At 39.3% G+C, this 20,502-nt stretch overlaps 1 protein-coding gene across 7 annotated transcripts; it reads left to right on the plus strand.

The window, feature by feature from the left end:
- Nucleotides 1–4,348: 4,348 nt before the first annotated feature.
- On the plus strand, nt 4,349–19,000 carry LOC143029827 (uncharacterized). Of its 7 annotated transcripts, XM_076192894.1 has the most exons (6): nt 4,349–4,581; nt 9,072–9,231; nt 9,842–10,095; nt 14,858–14,890; nt 16,734–16,961; nt 17,101–18,996. In XM_076192894.1, exons 3-6 carry the CDS (start codon nt 9,882–9,884, stop codon nt 17,226–17,228), a joined length of 603 nt encoding a protein of 200 aa, XP_076049009.1. In that variant the 5' UTR covers nt 4,349–4,581; nt 9,072–9,231; nt 9,842–9,881; the 3' UTR covers nt 17,229–18,996. The 7 variants fall into 7 exon arrangements, with proteins under 7 accessions (XP_076049009.1, XP_076049005.1, XP_076049007.1 ...); XM_076192890.1 differs by lacking the exon at nt 9,072–9,231 and having other exon boundaries at nt 4,352–4,581; nt 17,101–18,991; XM_076192893.1 differs by lacking the exons at nt 4,349–4,581; nt 9,072–9,231 and adding an exon at nt 4,589–4,694 and having other exon boundaries at nt 17,101–18,995.
- Nucleotides 19,001–20,502: the final 1,502 nt, after the last annotated feature.

The raw sequence follows: 20,502 nt of genomic DNA on the forward strand, positions 1-20,502 counted from the left end.
ATCTGCAGTTTGCGACTGGAAAATCTTATTAACACTAACTATTTCTTTCAGAGTTTTTCTGACAAACAACAAATACAATTTATTCTGGTCATCTCTGTATGCATCAGACAGGGTTTTCGCTGTGTAAGAACGTTCTTTGGAAGCACTCAGGTCAAAATGAAGCTTTAGAGCTTCCCACTGATCGATAATTATACTAACTGCTTCCAACCTTGCCAACCAGCGTGTGCCTGCCAGTCCCTGCACCTTCTTAGGTACACTGTTTTCTAACACTGTATATAGCCTGATACTCATTAGTCCTCTAAGGACTAGTAGAAAACCAATTATGAGTTTCTCCAACTACAAAATCAACAATTATAGGAAGGCATTCAGAAGCCTTACTGGCAGCAAGGTGAAGGGAGTGGCACACACACCTAAACAGGGTTAATTCAGGATTATCAACTCTTAAAAGTGTTGAGAGTGAATGAGTTCGACCGATCATCGAACTGGCTCCATCAGTCCCTAGGCCTATAATTTTTTTTTACATCTAGGCCGTCCTCAGCCAAGGATCTTTTAACAGTTTGATAGAGAGTATCAGCTGTAGCATTTTCTATTGGTAGTAGACGATAGAAAGTGTCCACTACAGACTTTTTACTTGTACTGTAAAAACGAATGCAAAGGGCAAGGCAAGATATATTTGCTTCGTTGGTACTCTCATCAACCACCAAGCTAAAAAATTGGTCTCCAATTTAATTTCTTAATTTAACAGCAAAAGATGGAGCAATGACATATTTCTGAAGACGTGCACATTTATTATGATACATTCTGAAATCTTGTAATGTGCGTGATTTCATATCCAACTTAGGCAAAAGTTCACCCAAATGATCTACTGATAAAGCTGAGGCATGTTCAGCTATATAAACTGCAATTCTAAGCTCAGCAATTTTGACTGGATCTCTCTCTATGGGACACATAGCATCTTTGATGGACCTCTGGCTCTTGCTTGTAGAGGATTTAGTGTTATCCACGTGTTTCTTGCTAAGAGAGTGACCAATCACGGATTTCATGTGCGCTTGAAAGGAATTTCCGCAAACTTTGCATCGTGCTTTGCTTGCATCACCTGGGACTGACTGCAGCCAACCTATACCATTTCATCCTGCGGTAATTTATATTGCGACTACATAAGCACTGAGAAAACGTAGATCTAGCCTAGCGTACACCACACCTTGGTAAAGTAAAATCATCCAGCGGTAATCAATTAATGGATATAAGGAAAGCATACATGTATCTATTTGTATATGCTCTTCATCTATTTTTAACAAGGTAATTTTTGTCTTTACCTTTAAAACGTTAATCATTTTCCCATGATGGACGGTACCTCTGACTGTATTTCCTTGTACTTTTGTCAGTCATCTTGACTATCACTAGCAAATAAAGTAGGTCCTACAAGCACCGGCCGTCTTGCAGACCGGTATGACTAACAGCAGCTGAGCAACAGAGCTTACTGTATAACTGAAACTGTAGAGTGAAGTAAGCCTCTGGCGAGACTTCCAAAACGTTCCAAGATTCCAACTTCAGCCTGTTGACAGACCGTGCTTGAACGAATGACGCTTTCGACATATCGTGGGGAGGGTTGACCGTACTTGAACGTATGACGTTTTCGACCTATCGCGGGGAGGGTCGACCGTACTTGAACGTATGACGCTTTCGACCTATCGCGGGGAGGGAAGAGAAAAATTTTCGCTTGGGCTGTGTCTTCATTGTTAAGAAGTAGTCCTCCTCCTTCCCCCCTACCCAATCCCTTCCGAGTGCCGACTAAACGAGTGATGGAGTCAGATGGACGCGTAAGTTATGAAACGGACCAAACTATGATCCACCCCATTCCCAGCTTACCCATATAATGTACCACAGAATTAATTTCAGTATTTAAAACCGACTGATTCAACACAACCAAGTTATGTATTCTAACAATACTTTTTCAAATTCTCTTATTTATGGAGAATATTAATTGTTTGTCTGACTAATTGTTGATCCCATAGACTTTCCCACAAACTGTATGGATTCCCACAAAAAATTCCACAAATTAAGACCTAAATTGGTCTCCCCTCTAGAGATGGAAATCGTGTGGGGAAGTGTTAAACCGAATAATGCGTCGGTCGTCAGGGTGAGGGGTGAGATATTTTGTCTATGCAAATTTATTATTCTAGTGTGTTTGCTTCTTGTTGTTTTTTAAGGGTAAATTGACTGTTGTTATTGTGTAAAAGCGTGTTGTGTTACTATTGGATAGTGTAATGCTGTTGAGTGTCTTGTACATTTTCCTGGTGTTTGTTTCGTGATTGCGTTGACAAATTTTTGCTAAATGTGTTTTTTTTTTTTTTTTTTTTGTTAAACTCAGTGCTTAGTACTTGTATTTGGTCTGCTATCTTCTGAGGGGTAGGTGTAGGGGTTAATCGCGTTGTCTAATGAGGCCTTGGGTTGTGTGATTTTCTGTTGCCCTGGTGATGTATTTCTTGTCTGCGTTTTGTATTATTGTATTGAAAGTGTGCACAGCAGCGTCTATGTCTGTGACTGGTGTACTGTTTTGTGTCTCAATTTGTTGTTCTGTCTCTTCAATGAAAGCTTCCCAATTTGCTCTTTTGTAATTGGTGTATGTGCGTCTGTACCGCATCATATTTTGGCAGCGACCACTTTCCATAAAATTGTTGGAATTAGACAGGGGGGCCAGGTGGTGTCAAGAGAAGAGGGGGTGTAGAGGGTTTGGTGGGGGATATGTGTGTGATTATGGGTGTTCAAGATTGCCAATGAGGAAAGTTGGGTTTGTAGATCAAACCCTCTGTCCGTGTCGGATTTGTTGACACACCAAGCCGACGAATTGGCGATAAGTTGCCACACAGAGGTTAGGGATGGTGGCAATTTGGATAAGGCTAGGCCTAATGGTGTTTTGAACTGTGGGGAGTGATTGGAGGGAGGTACATGTTAAATATTGCCATTGTAGATTTGTTACCTGTTCGGATTTGTTTTGATTGACCTGTGGTTGTCTGTAGTAAGGGGGAGAGTTTTGGTAGTGGCACTTGTGTCCACGAAGCAGGTGGACTGGTAGATCAGGGTGATAAGTTCGGGGGTGTCTGATGGTGTTGAAATCATTATTTTTTCGTAATTTTGTTTCTTGTATGATGGCAACCTGTATGCTGTGTTCTTTGAGGAAGTGTTCGAGTTCATGATTTTTTGTGTTCGTGTCAATGTTGTAAGATAATGATATGTGTTGTAGGTTGCTGTACTGGTGGGAAAGGATTAGGATAAGGGTAAAAATTGAGGAAGAGGTGTGTTTGAGGACAAGGGCGGGTGGGGGAAGGAGTTGGGCAAGGGTAAGGTGGTAATCGTACAAATTGTTATTTCTTCTTTATTTGGGAGTGGAATGTCACTCCCACGGGTTTGTTTGAGCCTGTATGGTGGGTGTTTATGGAAGACACACCTTGCAAGAGATAAAATGGGATGGTTTAGCTCAGCGGCGGCGCCAGGAATTTTTAGTTGGGGAGGCTAAGGGGGGGGGGCTGAGCAAATTTTTTGGGGGGCTAATAGTAATATGATAATACACATATATTATCCTCATTTCAGAAGGGGAGGGGGTTAATGGTAGGGCTAGCACTGATGGCTGACAAATCTTTAGCCCTGGCAATTAAAAATTCCACTTAATAAAATTATTTCAATGAGTGTTTTAAATTTTCAATTTGCTCATTTCAGTTGGGGGGGCTGGCCACTTTTTTGGGGGGCTAAAGCCCCCCCCCCCTGGCGCTGCCACTGGTTTAGCTTGTCAGAGGAGCATGGAGGGGGGGGGGCAGTGGCAAAGAGAGGCTACAGCTATTAGAGCGGCGGCGGCCACTCTAATAGCTGAAGGAGCTCATAGGGGCTTTAAAGGCGGCTCACAAGATTAGGAGTGAAATTATGGGAGGGTAAATAAAACAGGTTCAGGTATGTGTACTCTTTTGTGTCACCAAGTGTGCAAGTAAGGTGGGCCCAGTTTTTGCATGAGTTACACTGAACTAAGTCCTTTGTCAGCTCAAGATGTGGTTTGGAGCACATTGGACATGAGTATTTTGTGGTGGGTCCAGGATTGCGCTCTGCGTCTCCAGCTAATAGTAGAAGGGTGGGGGGGCTGATCGCCTGAGAATAATCCTTCAATGCAGAAAAAAGTGAAGGTGCATTGTTGTAACAAGCGTTGTGGTAATCACCCGGCTAACCGAAGCTACTCCCAGAATCGGTGCCACCTGCGTGAGAGCCGGTGGCTGGGGTATTTTGTGGCTGGTTGGTCCCTAACTCTTTGGGATTAGGGAATGTTTTCACGACGAAGACGCTGCCACAGCAGAACCTTATATTGTTTACAACAGCGCCTCCGCACGGCCGACGGGTGCACTACGGTTGAACACCGAGAGTTAGCTGTAATCTTGAATAGATATGGGTGGTTTTCTTGTTACTCTAAGTTTGGATATTTTTGCATATGCTTGTTACTACGATGGGTATTACAAGCTGCGCAGCCCCGAATTGCTCCAACAGCTCTAAGTGGAATAAGGACATATCATTTTTCCGTTTCCCAAAGGAACCTGAAAGGTGAGTTAAACTTTGTTTACCGCGTAGGTTCATCGCACGAGAGATCTGTCTCGAACAAGTACTCACGGAGAGCGGAAAGGGTTGCAGTTGGCACGCGAACGTGATTATTATAGGTACACGTGACCCAGCCACGATAATTGATTGGGATTACAGGTTGCTCAGTTATGATGTATAACAATTAAGTGGGATAAGGGTTCGTATTTTTTCAATTTCCAGAGTTGTGCATATTTGTTATCAGTGCTGCAGTATTGCTTAATGATAAGTTATCACTTGAAATATGGTAGCCGAATTTACATTATAATCATCATACCACACAGAATAATGTTGCTGACCATTATTTTAACTTAGTAAATAAAATGGTATATATCACTAGAAAATTCACCATATTTTATCATCACATTATAAAAATGATGAACTAAACCTAACCTAACTTAGGACATAAGTTATTGTGAAGGATCAGATGTAATTTTCCTCATTTTCCCCGCATATGGAGGTAAGGGAGTGGGATTGTGGTGTAGGAAGTGGCATAAAAATTTGATTATAGAAATTAGGTAACATTGTCATTATTTCATCTGATTTTTTTAACACACACACACACACATGGTGGTGCTCAGAGATAAGATTTCTACTTGGGAAGAGGTAATTAGTGGAGTCCCTCAAGGATCAGTGCTGGCTGCAGTAATGTTTGCCATTTATGCGAATGACATGGACGAAGGAGAGGAATGTTACATGAGCTTCACAGATGATGCAAAATTGTTAAAGTGAGTACTGAAATGGACTGTGACTCATTGGAGAGATCAGGATAGGGTCAGAAGTGGTAAGTGGAATTCAACATAAAAAAAAATGTAGCAAAATGGAGTTTGTAAAAAGTAAGAAAAGGATATCAGGAAGATATGAAATTGAAAGAAAAAGAAGTAAAGAAAGAGGGATCTGAAAAGGACTTGGTAGTGATCATCATAAAAGATATGTCCCCTGACAAACATATAAACAAAATTGTCAGCAAAACCTATTACTTACTAAGATCAATAAAAGTGGCTTTTACTTACTTGGATGAAGAAATGGTAGAGAAAATACTAGTCACATTGATAAGGCCTAAATTGGAGTACACAGTGACACTATAGTCACTCAGTACAAAGAGGAAAATAAAGAAAATTGAGAGAATCCAAAGAGGAGCTATGAAGATGGCCCCAGAATTAACAAAACTCTCATATGAAGAAAGATTGTTAAAATTGGAGTTGCCAACTCTGGAACAGAGAAGAGAGAGAGGTGACTTTTTGAACCATCTGTAGAATTATGAAAGGCATGGAAATCCTTGATAGAGAAGACTTACTAAATTGGGATAGGAGAAACAACAGGACATGGAAAGAAACTTAAAAAGGACAATTATAGAAGAGACCTGAAAAAGAAAGCTTTCCCCGTAGAATGATGGATGTATAGAACACATTAGGCAAAAAAAACAGTGTATGCAAAAAAAAAATAGAAGAATTTCAGAGGAAACTAGATATAGAGAGATACAAAGATGGGACACCACGAGCTTAGCTCCCCTTCCTGTAAAATACAATTAGGTAAATACAACTAGGTAAATAAACAAATACACACACATACATATATATGTCCTTGAACAACAATAAATAATTTATTATTCCTTGTCATTTCAGGGATCAGTTGCAGTGAAAACGCAAAATTAACATTGAATGAGTTGTTCATAAACATTAGAGGATTCTTGGTACTATTTTGTACAGTGATAATATTAATTATTAGCAGATAATTGTGTAGGCTGTTGACATCAGTTTGATGTACTACCATAGAGAATAATTAGATTATTACTCTTCACTGAGTGAACCTTGGATTGACCATGTGACTAGCCAATTTCGTAAGTGTTGCAGTTCTCCAGCAAGAGGAATCCAGAACAGCTGACTGATTGGCTGAATCTTTAGATTTCGTAACTAACATAAAACCAATGTCAGCATTCCCAATTTATTGCTATCTTGTTACTGGTGAACATTGTTAAATTTTGAAATATATTTGGTGATTCTTCCTAGGGAAACTTATACTTCTTTGAAGTCAGAATTGTATGAGTTACATCATCATAGTGTTCCCATGTATGCCATAAAAGGTTACTAAATGATTCAAAGGGGTGGGACTGGGGATTTATCATCATCAATTAGGAACATATGTCAAGGAGCTTGTTACTTCACTCACACACCTCAGCCAGTATTCATGGTCTCTGAGTGAGCTCCCATACAGCCCCTCTTCCCACTTCAAACAACTCTTGATAAGTTTGATCAACTTGCTCAAGCCAAGAATTCTGTGTGCATTGCCTTCATTGAAGGTTGTCTCTTGTGGAGTTGACCCAGTGAGTAGGGTCAACATCAGGGAAACATGCCACATACCCATGTAGACAGAGTTGGCATTCACAAACTATGCTGATATAATCAGCCTAGGCTGAGTCTCACAGTACAGTCACTGGTTTGATACAAAATCATTCAAGTGATACTCCATGATTCTCTGAAGGCACTTGGTACCAAAGACATTGAGAAGTCTCCTCAAGCCAGCATTCAATATCTGTGTCTCACAGCCATACAGAAGGACAGGGAGCACAAGCAACTTGAAGTCTCTGATCTTAGTCCTCCTGCATAAATATTGACAATGCCATACACTTTGGTTGTGTCCATAACACTATGGGCAATCCCAATCCCTCAGACTAATTACTGAATGACCCACCATATGGGACAGGATTTCATTTTTTTATTTTTGCCACCCTGCTTTACAAAAGAAAAAAAAAAAACTGTAAAATATATGTATGTTAAGTAGTACTCGTAAGGCATGTACAATAGAACTCACACCTATTATATGCATAATTTACTCATCTAAATCAACCCTCCCTCATATCCCATACATACATACATACATATACCAAAGGCTTTTTCCCCCTTACACGGGGGGGTAGCCAAAAAGAAAAAGGCATAGAAATCACTCCCACCCATTTCATTTCCCATATATTCCACTCCCCTCCACCCTCCTCCCTCCCTCCTATCTTGGCACCTCCTGGATGACGGGTCATCCCTGCATCCTGTCCACTGCCCTGGGTCAGAACAAAAACAGATTCAGATTCAGATAAAAAAACAAAAAACAACAGTTTATAATAGACTAAATACTAAACTTCACCAAAAATAAAGACAGAAGAGAAGTCATTCTCAAGACAAACAAAAATTGCATTAGGTCACCTATGTTCAGGATACCACCCTGCACAAAAACGGTACCAATACAGAGTTGGCCTTGCAACATACACCAAATGCCCCAGATGCAACTGTAAAAAAAGATTACACAGTCCACCCTTTTAAAGTTGCAAGTTCATGTATGTTTACAGTTCATGTACATACTTATGTGATATATCATACAAGTTAATTTTGTCTTGTACCAGATATAAGAAGTGTTCAAGGTTTAGTTGGATGCTTTCAGAACTCCCTATTGATTTTATTAATTTAAATCTGCCTGTTACAGGTGTTCTCCACTGAATTTTCTCAGTTTCATGACTATGCTGATCTTGTCCTTTTTTGGTGATTAATATGATAAAACTTGAATTTTAATGAAAAACTCGAGGATAGAGAAGTTTAGATTTTTGGTAAATTTTGATAAAGTGCAATCATTCTATAGTCCACATGCATTGTACATTTAGTAGAAACCTTTTATTTATTTGTCATCACTCTGGTCAATCATGACAAAGGAAACCTAGATAGAGATATGGTCTTTTAATTTTTGGGCATTTCATAACAAGGACTTTTTCAAAAGAATGTATAATCAATATGAATAGTAATCATCACTATTTTCCCTTATTCCATAATATAGGTACTGTACTTATTATTACTCATGTCAAATCAAAAGCAGCATATGGCAGTGAAATAGTAGAAGTTTCAAATATATACAACACAGTGTCAACATGCATAACATTCCCAGTGCTGTGTTCTCATAGAGATACAACAGTTGCAACTCTCTGGAATAGATGGGAAAAAGTTGTGCATGTTGTGTCACATATGTAAGCAGCATCCCCATTTTCATAGCCATTAGTTGGTATGGAAAGCTATTTTATGACTGAAAAATGCCCCCCCCCCCATCACAGGAAGGAAGTAAATAAAAGTGACATAAGATGCCTTGGTATGGGCTGAGAGGATGTCACAAGGTCATAGAAACAAATTGAAGAAGACCACATGTCTGAAAGATGTTTAAAAAAAAAAATTCCATATAGATGTATTAATTACTGGAATAGCCTAGATGATATTGTCTATAGTGAATTCAAAATTAAATAAATTCAAAACCAGGTTTTGTAGTTGGAGAAAGATATAGGACCCTATTAATTTAGCTCCTTTCCTGTATTGCTATATACCAATCTATATATACCAAAAGGTTTCTTACTCTTTGTAAGGGAGGTAGCCAGCCAAAGTGTGCACCCATGCCTATTCATCACTCATTTGTTTTCTGTTTTATCTTAGCTCCTTGTAGATGAAGGACCATCCCTGACCCCTTCCCACTGCCTGGGTCATAAGTAGTACAGCAAGACACAGCACCTCCACAGTGGACCCCAGCAGCTGAAGCTGGTTTACCTACAGTGCTTCACTTATATGGCAACATTCCCTCCTTGTCCAATCACAAGTGAATAGAGACAACTAGGAGAAATCCCTTCAGGCCATGTCAATTTATTATCCATTCACAACCAGTCTCCACTTACCTCTTGCCCTTTCCCTTCCCTTTCCTGTCCAACAGCCATTGCCCTTTACCCAAGGCCCCTGTCCCATCCATCCATCCATCCAATTCTTGATCATCCCCACAGAATCACTCCATTCACCTTTGCTCTCCATACTTTATTACTAATCTTTCTTCACTCATTCTTTCCATGTGCTCAAAATATCTTGGTGTTTGTTGATCTACCCGATCTGCCACCTTCCTTTCCACCCTCACTAACTGCCTCATCTTCACATTCCTCACTGTGTCCATCCTTGTAACCTCCAGCATACTTCTCAAACACATTTAAATTTCTTTGTTCTGCCTCCCATACTGTATGTGAGTACATATTACTATTAGGTAAATACAGTCAATACAGCATTGGTGCTATGACCATAAATTTGATAACAAAGAACACAAAGTGGTACTTAATAGCTATGATGTATAACATTAATAGTAATTTGGCCATATTTTTTCTGTACACATTACGTATCCATTAGTTCCTGTTTAGATAGAGACCAGTTTGATTTTCTTTCCCTAGATTGCAACTGTGGCTTCAAGCTTGCAGACGGCAAGATCTTATGAAAGTAACAGCCACTCATGCTTACAGTAATTTGCGGCTGTGTTCAAAACACTTCAATGATTCCTGTTTTATGAACATAAATCAGAGGAACAGCTTGGTGTGGGATGCAGTTCCAAGTTTGTTTGATGCCCATAATCCTCCTGCCAGATCTTCACCCCCGTTGCCCAAGAAGAAAAGGCTGTATAAGAATCAACACAACCCTAAAGTTTCAGGTATTTGTATGCTCTTTGGTTTTAGCATTTATTATTTCCAGTTACACTAAGAATGATATAATCCAGTTTGATTATAGAAGATTTTGTCATTTTCACTACTGCTGCTAGCACAGGTTCACTCCCATCTGCTAAAATTTCATGAGACCTGAGCAGTCTTGGTTTACATCTGGTAAGTCAACAACTGATCTTATCATTGCACTTTGTGTTCTTGCGGAATGCTACTATGAGCTTCAGCAAGGGTTGTGTGCAGCCGTTGTTGATCTCAAGTGCATTGTGGGATGTGGGATCATCTTAGAATCTCTGGGGTTCATGTGAGGAACAATGTCTGGCCTGTAATCAGGGAGAATGCTGTGAAGTGTGGAGAAGATATGTCCTGGTATTTATTAATTTGTTTACTTATCTTTTTATTTATTTATTTAATTAATTTTTACTATTAATTCAGGAGTGAGGCAGGGCAGGTGCATATCCTTAACGCCTGCATGGATTAGGTATTGCACAGAGTTGTCAATCAATGTGTCACAGACTAGCCTCTGCATTTGAATTGATGTATCAAATCTCAGCCGTGTTTTGAACAGTTTCTTCAATCCAGTAGCTAGTATAATTATTTGTCTTTTAAAGGGATTTTCTTGCTTTACAAGGACAAAAGAAAGGGTGAGGTGCAAAACTATTTAATTTACATAATGTAAAAGTATAAGATTTCAACTTACACTGAAGTTGGGTATGAATAGATTGTGAGTGAGGGAATCGGAGATGGCAATGCCCGCATCATTTTCCTATTATGCTAGGGTGCACAACACAAGTGCCAACAGCAAGTGCCAATTAGTTATGTTTATAATCCTAACCTATCTCTATTTACCTGGCCACATACAATCCATTCACCTCTTTATTTTTGTGTGAAGAAGGCTTACAAATTATCAGTCATTACCTATCTCTAATTTAAAGTATAACTCTATATACACATATACTACTCTCATATGCCATAGTCGTTTGGAGGCCCCCTGACTTCTTCCATGGAAAGCCTCAGTATGTATTACTTCATCTGTGCAGCAAAATTCAAGTAACTGATCATTTATTGTAAGTTACTTATATTTATAATCCTCCATCTTATTATCTAGCTCAAGATAACGTAGTAGTGGTCGAATTGAACATCCATACATACTTTCATTAAGGATAGCAAGTAGATATGGCTCTTGATAGGATGTGGTTTATGGTGCCATATCTGCATCTCTTTGTGTCAGTGACACATCATGGAACATGACATATCCCCCTTCCCTGGATAAAAATGTTGAAGCCTGTGAAACAAGGCTTGAACATTTTGTATCAGGATGCAACAAGGCTTCACCTACAACATTTTATTTTTCCAGGATGTGTTGAATACTAATGCTCATCTGACTGATCTGTCATTTTTTGTTTTCCCAAATATGATATATTTCAAGGGGTTATGATCACTCAGAATGATCACTTTTTTATCAAGAAAAATCTGGAATCCCTCTCAAAGGTAGAATATCGCCTTTGATAATCCTTGAGGATTTAAGACATGCATGAGATGGACTTCATGACACCATCCTTTTCCTGAGCAAGCATAGCACCCACTGCTACATGACTGGCATCACAAAACAGATAAAAATTCTTCATCCCACCTGAAATGATTATAAGAGAATACAGGTTAAAGGAGCAGCTACCTCTGCAAGGTTTGGACAGTACCTCTGATAGAATCCAAGTATGCCCATGAATCTTCTGATACCTCACTTTGCCTTTGGGACCTGGAACTCCATTATGTCCTTCACTTTGGCTTCTAATGGTGTGATGCAATTCTGGCCGACTTGGTGTCTTAGATAGTGAATGGTGCTACTCCCAAAGGCTCTCTTCTTCAGGTTTACAGTAAGCTGGGCTTGTTTCAGTCTGTCAAATAAACCCTTCAACATATTCATGTGATCATTCCATGTATCAGGGAACACATCTATATCATCCGAGTATGCTCTAACACCTGGTACTGAAAGGATGCTCCACTATTTTTAATTCCAAATGAGATCACTTTGTACTGAAAGTCCCCATGTAGGGTAATAAAAACAGATATCTCAGTAGTTCTGCTCATGAAAGGGATCTGATGATATACTCTCATTAAGTCCAATTTTAGCAGAAACATTGAAGCAGCAACTTACTCAATGAGATTGTCTATCCTGGGGAGAGGGTAAGGGTCCACCTTCATGATGGTGTTCACCTTCCTGTAATCAACACATAGTCTCCACTCACCTCTGGGCTTAGGTACCAGCACAGCTGGTGAAGCCCAAGAACTAGTACGGTACTAGGCTCCAATAATCCTTGATCCATAAGCTGCTTCACCTCCTTCTACATGATCCTCTTCTTCTGGGGCGACAATCTATAATGCATCTGCCTCACTGGCTTGGCTTCATCTTCCAAGATGATGTCGTGTTATATTGCTTGAGTAACAGTGTGGCATGTGGAAAATATCTCAGCATGTTTGCAGAGGAGTGCTCAGACTTCTTCATGCATCTCTCCCGCTGGTGATGACAGAGATCCCTCTAATGCCTCGCTTATGTCTAACCTGTCAAAATCATAAAATAAATTTAGATCCCCAATATCTGAATCAAAGTTCCCATCAGCTTGTTCTGGCTCAATTATATCAACTTCATCTTCTACAGTCCCATTGAACCTTTTCAGATGGTTAATGTGTGCTTGTTGCACACCTGACCTCCTCTTCGAGTTTTTGATCACATATTTATTTCGATCCTTTCTCTCCAGCACTTTGAATGGTCCTTCATACTTCAGATGCAATGAGGTTTTCTGAGGAGATAATGACAAGACATAATCCCAATATTTAGCTCCCTTCTAATTGCCTTCCTATCATAATAACCTTTGTAAGTGTTTCGTGACTTTTCAAGATTTCTTTTTGCTATCTGCCTAATTTTCCTCAACTTTTCGAAGTTAGTACCAACTAGCTTTGTGTAAGGGGTACTTCCTTCTGCATTTTTTGATACCATCAACTCATTTAAGGATGCAATAGGTTATCATGGGGTTCTACTGAACATCAAGTAAAAAGGAGAAAATTGTAGACCCTCATGTATAGTTACTCTAGTGGCATATAACAGTAAGGCTGTGCCTTCATCCCAATCCTTCTCAAACTCTAACACAAATGCTCTGATCATGCATTTTAAAGTTTTGTGGAACCTCTGAAGACTCCCTTGACTATGGGCGCGATATGCTGATGTGATTACATGCTTTATATTGAAGCCTTCCATGGCCACTTTGAATATCCCACTTAAAAAGTTAGTGCCTCTGTCTCTTTGCACCTTCCAAGGCATACCCATCTTAGTAAAATAAGATATTAAGGCCTTGGTGATTGTCCTAGCCTTTATGTTTGGAAGGGGTGTCTTCAGCATACCATGTGGCTTGGCACATTATGGTAACAAGAAAGGACTTCCCAGACTTAGTCTTTGGGAGAGGTCCTACACAGTCAGTAACTACTCTACTGAAAGGTTCTTCAATGACAGGAACTTGGCACATGGATACTTTCATGAGTGTGTCATTTGGCTTCCCAGTCACTTGACACAATACATTTCTTAACTATCCTCTTGACATCTTCTGACAACCAAGGCCAAAAGAAATTGTTTAGTATTAATTGTCTAGTCTTGGTGATTCCAAGGTGGGCACACATAGTTGCATGAGCTAGCTTCACAATCTTCTCCCTAATCTTCCGTGGAACTATGATTTGGGTAATAACATCACCTCCTACCTTCTCTGGTGCCTTATATTTTCTCATAAGTACACCATCTTCCATGATGAACTTGGTCTCGCTGTATTTCTCTTCTTCCTGCTCCTTAGCTGCTTGGTGAACCTCCTCCAGCTCCGGATCCTCCTGCTGTAGTCGGATGAGTTCTTCCCTATCTATGGCTGTCTCAAAGATCATTTTTTCTGCTTGGGCTTCACCTCCCTGGTCTCCTCCTACATCTTCTGCTGCTACCTGCTTCTCTTCCACACCAATTTCATCTTGTGATTCTTTTGGGACCTTCTCTGCAACATCTGCTTTGAACAGGGGATTAAGGTTGTCATCATCCTCTTGTGCTCTCTTGGCCTGCGATCTTGTGATGACTGCCACTGGATCCTCAGCTTCGTCATTTGTCTGTCTGGTAATGGGGTCATCTACTGTCTCGAGTCTAACCTGGACTATCTCACCTACATCATTCCCAAGGAGGACATCTGTCCCTTTCACTGGAAGTTCCGCTACTCCTACTTCAACGCTCGCTGTCTGGCCATCTGTTTCAAGTGATACCTTAGCTATGGGTGCTAATGTCATCACTCCTCTGTCTAATCCCATAGTGAACTAAACTATGTGCCTATTTTGTAATACTGGAATCACATTTGGCCTCACAGTGGTGCAGGATGCCCCTGTGTCTCACAGAGCCTTGACCGCATACTTCCTTTCACTCCCCTCTACTCCTATCTTGGCATCTTTTACATAAGGTAACCACTCTTGGCTAATTCCATCTTTCACCTACATAGTAATTGCTATCATCTTTCTTACCTGCTACTTTCTTCTCCTTTGCCTTGCTATAGTCCTTTCCATGTCTCCAGTCTTGTTTGTCCCCCTTGCTTCCATTTCCCTCATTGCAATTTTCCATCCCATGACCATGATTTCCACAGGTGTAACATATACTCTGATTAGCATCCTTCCTGTTTCTTTTGACACACATTATCTCCTGCCTGGTCTACTTGTTTCCCACTTCCTGCCTGCCTTTTAAAGGGATTTTCTTGCTTCACAAGGACAAAAGAAAAGGTGAGGTGCAAAATTTACTATTTAGTTTACATAATATAAAAATATAAGATTTCACCTTCACACAATCAATTCACTTCTTTATTTTTGTGTGAAGAAGGCTTACAAATGATCAAATCATTACCTATTACTAATTTAAAGTATAAATCCATATACACATATATACTACTTTCATGTGCCATAGTTGTTTTGATGCTCCTGACTTCTGCCATGGAGGCCCCAGTATGTATTCCTCTGCCATCTGCTGAGCAAAACTCGTGTAACTGGTCATTTATCATAAGTTACTTATGTTTATAATCCTCCATCTTATTATCTAGCTTAAGAAAACCTAGTAGTGCTTGAATTCAACATTCATACACACTTTCATTAAAAATAGTGAGTAGATATGGCTCTTGATAAGATATGGCTTATGGTGCCATACCCGCATCTCTTTGTGTCAGTGATGTGTCATGGGACATGACAAATTCCATTGTGTAGCATCCATTGGTGACACTAGGTTCACTGGCCTTGTCTTTGCCAATGGTGCCATATTTCTTGCAGAGTCACTGGAGGTCCTAGTTGCAGCCCTTGTGTCATTACATAGGTAGGCAAGACCTTGAGGACTCCAGGCATCTTGAATTTGGACCATGGTCTAGAGTGGTGTCTGGATGACAAAGTTCAGTCTCTCCATGCATATGGCAAGGACATTTAGGTCTTGGAAAACTTCATATACCTTAGTAATGTAGTGCAAACAGTGGTGGATCATGTCACCTCAGTTAGCCTGTGTTAAATGGATGTTTTCACAATTCAACTTGGATAGAGGAAACTCGGTGGCTGAGTGGGTTAGGGCATCATTACTTGTGGCAAAAGTTGAGGGGATGCCGGTTCGAGTCTTGCCACCGGCAAAGTTGAACCAAGGGCATGGTTCATTAAATTCCACGCCACAAAGCCCTCTGTGAGGGGCACTATCTTAGCCTTTCGATGGGAGTTTATGAAGTTAAACCATATCAATTAATCAATCAGAACTTGGATGGAACAATGACAAAGCCAATAGGCTATTTCATACTAAGGGGGTGATTGCAATTCATCTGTTCCATCAAAGGATGTCTATTTATATACCAAGGGCTTTTTCCCCCATTATAAGGGAGGTAGCCAAATCAAAATGCATGCACCCACTCCCACCCATTCTACTCCCACACATTCCACTCTCATCCACCACCCATCAAAGGATGTAATATGTGAAAACAAACAAGGATGATGTTACTGAAGATATGAGGAGGAAATGCAGAGGCTGAAACAAAATTGTAGTATTGCATGCAGTTGATGATGAACATGAAGAAAATACAAAGATGCTGGTGTTCTTTCTTTAACTCTGCTTTCATGTTGTACAGGTCTATCTTTTTTTTTTTTTTTTTTATAGCTAGAATGTAGTTTCAATATTTTCACATACACACCCATCCCTAGTTATTCAGTGTAATGTGTTGTGTTTGCTTGGCATTAGATAGTCTTATATTGAAAAAATTGTGTTAAAGGCTTAGATACACAGTAATGCTTTGTGATGACATACAGTCAGTGGCCCCAAAAGTAGAATTGGGGATTTCCTATTTTCAAGTGTCAGTTCCTTGTGCCCATTACAATTTTTTAAGATGGGGATTAAGGATAAGATTCTTTTGTGTGATCTTCAGAATCAGGTGCCAGTCACTTTAACTAGAATTGTTTTTATTCATGCTTAAGTTTTGATTTATAAAGGTTTTTTACTGACTTCTATATTTGGTTGTAATTTGTTATCTTATGATCTCTGCCTCTAAGTAGTTTTAATCATATTGATGTATGAACATCTTTTGTGTAATTTTGTTTTTATTTGTAGAAATTACAGGTAATAAAAACAGGATAGAAAAGGGTAAGAGAAAGGCAAAACGGATAATGTCCACAGAAAAAACAAGGCTCCAGCTAGAGGCCAAGATATGTAAACATGTAGCTGTGGCCAAGCCTAAGCTCTTACCTGATCCAGAATTGAAAGAAGTAGAAGTGGTGGAAAGTGATTTACTAAGTATGAAAGAAGAGTTACATCATTTCAACAGCTCCATACCTGCAGGTAGAATTGAACTTTGGTAGATCAGAGATAATTATTTGATATAGTGTATACAATTTTTTTTTCTTTAAAATAATGTATTGACATGTTAAAATTGACTTAAAGACATTGAAATACTCAAATTGATTGAAATATTAAACAGAACTTCAGCAAGACTGTGGAGAATGGGAGTTTCTGGAAATAAAAGAAGAACCAATTGTCATTAAAACTGAGCTTCCAGACTTTGTATTTGTGGATGAAAAACTGCCAGCAAAAGCACCTGAATTATAAAAATGAAAAACAGATTTTTAGCAACTTTTGTGTAGAGATGACTGGCACAGAACTTTGGAGATATTTAAGGGTATTTAATGGTATTACAGCTCTTCAAGAGGCAAGAAACCCCCTTCCACTCCACCACATGCTTACCTATCTCTTCACTTACTATTATACTACCTCTTCTCTCCCTTGTCCTCTCTTCACTCCTGAGATCCTCCCAACTACACTCCCAAATTCAAATTTGCCCCACCCTTTCAACTTAGTTTCATTTAATGCCAACACATCCATCTTTCTTCTCACAAACATACTGCCTATCTCTTCCCTTTTACTCTCATCTGTACCACATCTATTCACATTGAAAGACCCAAACCCTAGGGTACTGGTTGGAAAATTCCTCCCAGACCCTCTTATGCCTTTACTTTTTTAAGGAATGCCCCCTTTGGTGCTATAGGGAGAAGGATGCCAAGTCCTATCCCTATCCTGTTTTTGTTGCCTTACATGACTCAATTGGAAATACTTGGTGGTAGTGTTCTTTTTCCCCACCACAGGGTTCGGCAAAATGAGAAAATGAATATTCAGAGAAGTGGTACAGGACAGTAACAAGAGTGGGGACAGCATAATGGAGGGACAGTTGCAGTATAATAAAGTATCATCAATTCTCTATGAATTTCTTCTACCACAGAAAAAAATGTGTGGCTCTGGTCTGTAGGGGCACCCCATATATACCCTAAAGTATCAGCTGCATGCTACTTAGCAGCTTTTAACCCCACAATAACATGCAGCCAATACCCCAGATGGAGTGTTGCACACTACATTCAGTATTAAATTTACTCTTCACCCACAACATCCACATGGCCATCTTCCTTACTCAGTGTCCTACATAGTTTCATTTGGTGTTCTCCAGGTTTATTTTCAGTCCTTGTTCCCATTCTTTCTTTCCACTTAAATTGCTTCCAATACTTTTGATTTGCTCCAACTGTCCATACTAAATCATCAGCATATATGAACTCCTATGAAACTCCATTTCTGGCTTCATCCATTGCTCTGATAAACATTAGTGGACTTAATTCAGATTTTTGGTGCACACCCATTCCAGCACCAAACTCTTCTGATGTTCCTGCTGCTGTCATTACATTTGTCATGGTTCCAACATACAGAACCAAAATTGCTACCACCAACCTTTCAGATACCCCTTTCTCCTTACGATTATGACCCACTGTATTACTTTCCTTGGTACATGGTCAAGTGCTTAATATAATGCTAACAAGAAGTATAATGTCCTTCAGGATTGGTAAGGCACAAAATAATCACTGGTATGCTGAGTTGATATAAAAAACTGTATTACTTGGGAGGATTAAACTGCATGCTTGAAAAAGTCTTTATATAACATTCTTGACATAATATGTCATACTGAGTTATTCAGCATTCAGCTAATATGTATTTATCTATGTATCACTGGTGATGAGAAATAAACTCCAGGTACAAAGAAAGATGAAAGGATTTATTTTAATATAGAGGAGAGCTGACTAAAGTTATTAGTTTTTTTGAAGATGGTATTTGAATGTGACTAACATTCAAATACAATTCACCAACAAAATGGAACTCTTCATATTTCTAATAGATGCAATGAAAATGTAGCAGATAGCAGAAATTGTTAACCCAATATATATTAGTAGGGAACAGGGCTAACTTTGTTTACTGTGAAAATATTCCCATATGCTTATTTTTAAGGTTTTCTATGATATATCTGTATATTATGCTTTTATTTATATTTTTTTATATGTTAGAAAACTAGTCCTTCTATGTATATAAACATATCAGTGATTGGTGTAACCCTTCATGGGGAAAGGGATTGTATATGAATAAGAAAAATGAAAAGTGTCAGCATTATGATGAATACACTAGATTCTCATTTTAAGTAAGGTTTGTGTTTAAAGCACAACTTAGGAATACTGTTTTGTCTATCTGTATACTAAGAAGTTTTCTCCTTTAAAAGGGAAGTAGCCATGTACCCGCTCCCACCCATTCCACTCCCATCCACCACCCTTCCCCCCCCCTCTCATTTTAGCTCCTCGTGGATGACAGGTCATCCCTGTAACCTACCTGCTGCACTGGGTCAGAAGGAATATAGCAAGGCCACTTCACTTAATCAGCAAAAAAAAAAAAAAAATTCCCTTAATGTAGAAAAAGAGAAGACAGGGAGAAATCTCTTTGGGCTGCATCAAAACATCATTCACACATAAGCAGCCCCTACCCCACCCCATCCCCTGCTTGTCCATCCTTGCATAACAGTATCATTTATAGAAAGTCACTCTCCACTCATCCCTATCTCCTGCCATCTTTTCTTTGCTCAACAGACATTCCCCTCTTGCTCAATGCCCCCTTCACCCCATCCATCCATCTCATCCTCTGTTTTGTATTGTTTTTATTTGAAATAATGGTAACTGGTGTGAATTACATGGCCCTATACCTAACCCAACTATGTATCAACCCAAAAGTATATCCACTTCCCCAAAGAACAGAAAGATATAATGATGTGAATCTTCTTCTATAAGTAACTACAATAAATAAATCCATTGCCCCAGATCTTTCTTGCAGGAGACCTATGGCTCTCAAGTAACTGGCAATAACCACCAGATTTACCCATAAATGACTCAAGGAAGAAATACTGGGTATGGTAAGGATGGGACAGTGTGAGAGGAGGTGTTGTGTGTCCTCTGTGTCATGGTTGTATCAGGGCCACTTTGTTTTTGTGGCCAGGCCTATTCTTTGTTGATATTGTCTTAGTGCTGGAAGGTGACCTGAATGCAGTAATACTATTGTGGTTTTTGCTTCTCTTGGAAGGAATTTTTCTGTGGGGCTAATGGCCGGAGGGGTTTGGTAGTCTGCTTTCTAGTACTTATTTTCTAATCAGAGTGAATGGTTTTGTATGGATATGTTGTGTGATGCATGTGGTAGGTTACTGTAGATGTTTGAGTAGTATACTGCTGGTGTGTGTGTATGTATATATATATACGGTATATATATATATATATATATATATATATATATATATATATATATATACATACACATACATACAAATACCAAAGGCTTTTTTCCCCTACACGGGGGGTAGCCACAAAAAAATATATATATATATATTATGTGTGTTTATTAAGTTGTGATTGTGTGATTTAATGAAAGTGGGATTGAGGGCTCTTGCATAGAATAGTATATATATAATTTGTTCTATGGGGAAGATTTTGCTTTTTTGTTCCAGATGATCTATTGAAGTGGTTGTGAAACA

The sequence above is a fragment of the Oratosquilla oratoria genome, chromosome 11 (genome assembly GCF_046742065.1).
Source record: "Oratosquilla oratoria isolate Oo_2021 chromosome 11, ASM4674206v1, whole genome shotgun sequence".
In the NCBI taxonomy this organism is placed as follows: domain Eukaryota; kingdom Metazoa; phylum Arthropoda; class Malacostraca; order Stomatopoda; family Squillidae; genus Oratosquilla; species Oratosquilla oratoria.